General features: G+C 41.1%; 1 protein-coding gene across 2 annotated transcripts; it reads left to right on the forward strand.

Moving 5' to 3' along the window:
• The first annotated feature begins 863 nt into the window (after window positions 1–863).
• LOC136422054 (zinc finger protein OZF-like) lies at window positions 864–5,187 on the forward strand. Of its 2 annotated transcripts, none has more exons than XM_066409680.1 (2): window positions 864–1,250; window positions 2,285–5,187. In XM_066409680.1, exon 2 carries the CDS (start codon window positions 2,286–2,288, stop codon window positions 3,264–3,266), a length of 981 nt encoding a protein of 326 aa, XP_066265777.1. In that variant the 5' UTR covers window positions 864–1,250; window position 2,285; the 3' UTR covers window positions 3,267–5,187. The 2 variants fall into 2 exon arrangements, with proteins under 2 accessions (XP_066265777.1, XP_066265775.1); XM_066409678.1 differs by lacking the exon at window positions 864–1,250 and adding an exon at window positions 1,261–1,414 and having other exon boundaries at window positions 1,968–5,187.
• Window positions 5,188–5,849: the final 662 nt, after the last annotated feature.

A 5,849-nucleotide genomic window follows, 5' to 3' on the forward strand; every position in this document is an offset into this window, starting at 1 on the left:
TATGTTGTCATGATGGAAACTGAAACTTAACAAGCAAAAACGTTAATTTGGGGGGGGGGGGGTAGACAAGGCTTGTAGAGCTGTTTTGTATCCCCCATCATTCAACGTAATCGAACAAACAAGGGCCAAAAAAGAAGATGAAATGTTACTAACCATGTTGTCCAGGCAAACTGTTTAAACAGTCTCCATTTAACTTGTCCTCAGCTCCAGATACGTTGCCCGGTCTGGTTGCTCCAGCCTTTCTTTATCCTCCCATCCTCATTATCCCGTAACTCCTAAAAAAAGCAAGCTGATGAATTACTCTCAACTTTGGTTGTTCAGAAGTTTCATACATGACATGCAACTAACTATTGGTGGTCAAAACGTGTTAGGTGACATATATCTTACGCTTTCTACGGTAACGTTGTTCAATCCTACACTTGAAAGCATTTCCAAGCCAAAGGCTAGACACGTCCGTATAGTCCATTCCGAGACACAACGCGGATGTTTGTTGCCATGGTTTAGAATCAATTACAAACCTTTGTAATGACTTGTAATCTATACTTAATAGTTTCGAAACATTTCGAACTTGTTCTTTACTTTCTAACGCTTTCTTTACCTTTGTAAAATATTCGAAATGTTACTGACTCCGCCTGCGATGTTTAGAATGATTTCTAATGAAATACAACACCTTTCTACCATTTTCTTCCATTTTTTCGAATTGTCTGTAAATGAGCTGTGACAGACGTAATTCACACATCCCCACGAAGTGATCAATTACCGCGATGATCTCAAAATAGAACGTTCAGGTATGTTCTTAGACACCCCGTGGTGATGTTGTCGCCATATGTCGAGTGGCCGCTGACCAGCGCGTTTGCGGCCAGAGATATCTAATGTAAATAAATCAAACGGAAACAGCGCTTTTGTTTCCACCATCCTTGATAGAAATCCAAGTATCAATTGTCACTACCAAAGCTGAAACTTTTTGTTTGATTTGTTGCATACGTCAATTTTTCTATGTACAACTGCTTTTATGAGTTAATGAAGAGTGAGATGTGGGAGGGGCCTTAACTAGCTCCTATGCATTGGTCTGTATCGAACACAGACACACAGTGGAAAGACCGGTTTTGGAGGTTACTTTAGGCCGACTGAGTGAGACCTCCCAGATGCCCTTACTCGTATTGGTTCAAATTTCAGGACGTCTTTGGCTTCAACTTCAAAGGAAGAGATTTTCCCCCCACCTCCCCTCCAACGGTGCGACTGCTAAGTAGGTAAGGAAAATTTATCAACTTAAGATAGACTTCAAATGAACCCTTCTTTGCAATAGATATGGCTCTATCAGAGAATAACGCTTATACGTGGGGAGGGGGGCGCCCAACACTGTAAAAAAGACCAAATTTCGCATTTTTCCTCCAAGCGAAATAGCTCACTTAAGGTAGCCTCTACCAGGCTCTGCGGGATGGCTGGAAAAATAGTAGAAATTGGCCGTAATAGAGTGGATAGTGTGCCAAGGGAGTTAGCTACGGAGAGAGGACAGTCTGCCATCCACGGCATGCAGTGCCACAGCATGGGAATACCGAGCATGTCTGTGTGTCTGTTAGTGAACACGATAAGTCGAGAATTCTTGGAAGGATTGTCTTGGTATTTAGTATGTTGGTAGATCTTGATGAAACCTGAAAATGATTAGATTTTTGGCCCCCTGGCGGCTTGTTACGGTACTGCAGCGGAACTTCCTGTTATGATATCTCGTGTTGTGGACATGCTATGGAACTGATTTTTGAGTGGTAGATAGCTCGTTGGGCAGAGAGTAAGTGGTATAGGTTTGGGCCCCCTAGCAACTTTTTTGGAACTGCAGGGGCAGGTTTTTTTGGATGGCAGACTGTCCTCTCTCCGTAGCTTACTCCCTTGGCACACTATTCACTCTATTACGGCCAATTTCTACTATTTTTCCAGCCATCCCGCGGAGCCTGGTAGAGGCTACACTTAAGGTAATCTTTATACAAGAAATGATTTAGCAAATTTTCATACAACCGTTGTATGTTGAAATTGTCGCGTGTAAAGCAGTACATTGATTGGAATTATTCTGTTAGTAATTACAATCGGACCATAATTAAATTATGGCTTTTAAACACTAGAGTGGAGAAAGGTTGAATGTGAACCTTTGCAGATGTTAATTCAATGAGGAATAGGGTATATTACTGTGAGCAGAAGAGTAGCATTGTCCTTTCCGACAATAAGGTATGATTTATATTTCATAACACTTGATTGATAATATTTGTTCAAGTACAAATATCATGCCCTTCAGCATGTCCGGACAACAGGAGTTAATCTGTGGCCTCTCGCGCGCGGTGACCATAGCAGTCCTCCCCAGACTGAACATGGAAGAGCTGATATTTGAACTCAGCAGGAGGATTCAAAACCTGGACAAAGATAACAGCATCAAGGACAGGTTGGTCAGTATCCTTCGGGATGTGATATTGGAGGAATACCGTCAATTTGAAAGAGAGTCAGAAGTCAGTTCCCCAAACGAAAGGACCATACCTGAACAAGAACAGGAGACAGTTCCCATTCAAGAGAACGTTCCAACCTTGAACGCTGAAACAATGTCAACAAAGACTTCAAGTCCTGGCGCCTCACTGCAAAGTCCTGAAATGGACGTTGGGCGTCGACATGAACGAAGTAAAAAAGATAAAAGCGAGGAAACACATTCGACAACGTCTCAACCGACTCCAGACCAGGCTTGTGACAACATTCTTTCAGACAATAACTTTCGTATCGATGTCGAACGCTACGTGTGTGACGTTTGTGGATTTAAAAACAAGAACGCACATACTTTCTCCAAGCATAAGCAATGTCACAAAGGAAAAAAACATTTTATTTGTGGCGAATGTGGTTACAGGGCATACACTAAGTACCGTCTTGTCGAACACATGAGGAAACACACAGGCGAGCAACCATTCAAGTGTAATCAGTGCGACTACAAGGCGTCATTAAAAAGTGGGTTAATCCAGCATGTAAAAAAACACACAGAAGAAGAACCTTACAGCTGTGGAGTTTGCAACTACAAGACATACCAGAAAGGCAACCTTAGCATTCATAAAAAGCGCCACACTGGTGAGAAACCTCACAAATGTGATGACTGTGAGTACAGAACAGCTCATAAGCACCATCTTATTGTACATATGAGGCAGCACACTGGTGAGAAACCTTACAGTTGTCAAGAGTGTGACTACCGAACAAATGACAGGACCAGCCTCGTCAGGCATATGAGAAGAAAACACAAATGAAAATAATGTCCGTTACAGCCATAAATATAAAATCTGAACCAGTCATTGCGTAATTATTATGTTTTGCCCATATTATAGGTATGGGCGATACATATTGTGTTTGGTCATGTTTCTTTCTTCTGTCAAATCTTCAAAGCGATTCATCTCGGTCGTCCCTGAGCCAAATGGGCTGAAATTGGGTATACAGTTAGAGTTATGACATACCCCTAGGCTTTTTTCATATTTTTCATAAATACCTTTAAAATGTTTTTATTGAGGATTTTTGGTCATTAACATATGGCCCTCCTGTGCTTTGGAATTATATCTAAATGACCTGAAAATTGCCATGGGGGTACATTGAATAAACATTCAAAGAACCCCAGTCGCACTTTTGGCATACATCACGGCAAAATACGATTTAAGGGGGGTATTTGGGGGAGATGATTCGCTATTTTTCTCATATTACTATACATGGTGTTGCCATGTATGGTTACATCTTTATTCCTATGGCCAGGTGGACTAATTAGATCGGCCAATGAGAGAGCACCTTTTAGAATACGCACGGATATATCAAACTCGACCTGACTGGTTGAAATAGTCAATTCAATTAGAGCATTAATCTGCCAGGTGCAGACAGGCACAACTTCACTGCCCCCGGGCTTCCGTCTTTGTGTTGTTATCTTCACCGAGAAGATTATGTTTTTGGTTACTCCAGGTGTAGGTAGGGTCCGTATGTATGTCAAGAGAATAACTTTACAAACCTTTGATGGATCTTCAAGATTTTCGGTAGGTATGTAGTGGTTGTTCAAAGGAAGGTCAAGTTCGAAAATGGTTTACCTGGCGTTTTCCAACAGTACTGCAGCGGACTTTGCATTTTTGTGTGTTTGTATGTAGGCAAAAAGAGTGACGGAAACGTTGATGAATCTTTATGATTTTTAATAAGTGATTAGCGGTTGTGGAAACGGAGGTCAAGTTCAAAAATGGTCCACCTGGCATTTTCCGTCGGTACTGCAGCGGGCTTTGTGTGTATTTGTATGTCGCTAACATAACTCAATAAGCTGTCGATGGTTCTGCATGATATTTAGAGGGTGGATAGGGTTTACAGAAAGGGAGGTCAAGTTCGATAATGGGCCTTCTAGTTGGTACTTAAGTTACTGCAGCCGAGCTTTGAGGGCATATTTTCTGCAAGTGCTATTGATATACTTTTCATGTGATAGGTAGTTCATGCCACTGCAAGTAAGTTGTGTAAGTTTGGGCCCCATAACGGCTTGTTTAGAACTGCAGTGGGTGTTTTTGTTTTGACCTTCGGACATGAATAAGTTGAGACGGGGTCGACAGATTGTCTTGATGTCCAGTATGTAGATAGCCCAGATGGTGCTTTACATAATCAAAGACTAATTATACAAATCGGGAGCCAATTGGCATAATTAGTATGGAAAGTTTGTAAATTCACTATTGGGACTCTCAAACATGTGAATGTCCCCGAAAACAGGTCATATAATCAAATGGCTTGGAAAAGTAGGTCCTATAAACAAATGGAGCACAGCACTACTTGCCAAGCAGAGGTGTGGGTGCGGCTGGATTTTTCCGTGTTCAGCTTAGACATTTTTGTCCAAAGCGCGTTGGCGTCGTAACGTTAACGAAAAGGGGCCAAAATAGAAAGCCCGACAAAAACCCCTAAAAACACGTCAAAATCCAGCCCGACCCACTCTTCTGCTTGGAGTAATTTGCAGGGGTGATGTCAAACATGTAAATATTAATCACTACCCGTAATAAGCCTTGATTATTTGGCAAAGATAATGTGTTCGTGGAACTCTATTTTATGTTTTGTCCTACTGAAGTTGTGTGCAGTTGAGAAGGTTCCAAATCTACGCCGTCATAAATAGCAAAACTTTTCTGGTGGTGTTATTTGATACAAATGCATTATTCCACATTATATATATATATATATATATATCATACCCCTACAAATAGTTGTGTATCCTTTCTTTAGCAACATTTTAATGGTGGTGTGTGTCAGTGTTACAGTGCAGGTCACGAAATACGTATCAGAAATTTGCAGTACGTTTAGCAGAAATTTTGCAAAGCTTTTGCAAAACTTGAGTTCGTTCCGAAGAAGTGTTTGCTGCATAATGTAAAATTGTCTGGGCTCTCGGATTGCTGAAATTCTTCCGCAGAAGAAATCTAGATCTTCAGCAAGATTCGAGTTGTTTTCATTCTGAAATTCGCATGATACTTGTTCGTCCATACCTCGCTGGAAAAGTCCACTCTTGTATGCAAGGGGCACTTTTAACCCTCAAACACCCGAACACATTTTTGCGACTAAAATGACTGAACGGGGTAAAGAATAACCCCAAAATGTTTTGTTCTGTAAAACCTCCCTTTTCACTTTTTTCGTTGATTGTTATCCGTATATTACTTCATCAATGTAAGAGGAATGTTTTAGCATGTTTAGGTATGAATAATTCCCGTCATCATCATAATTTATGCAAAAGGATCAGAAGGACCACGTCTTGAACTAGCCCGGGAGGGGATGTTTTAAGCTGAATACTGAATGCTTTTGGATGCTCACGAGACTAGTGGGTACTTAATCGTATACTGTAA

This window comes from Branchiostoma lanceolatum, chromosome 16 (genome assembly GCF_035083965.1).
Source record: "Branchiostoma lanceolatum isolate klBraLanc5 chromosome 16, klBraLanc5.hap2, whole genome shotgun sequence".
Lineage (NCBI taxonomy): Eukaryota > Metazoa > Chordata > Leptocardii > Amphioxiformes > Branchiostomatidae > Branchiostoma > Branchiostoma lanceolatum.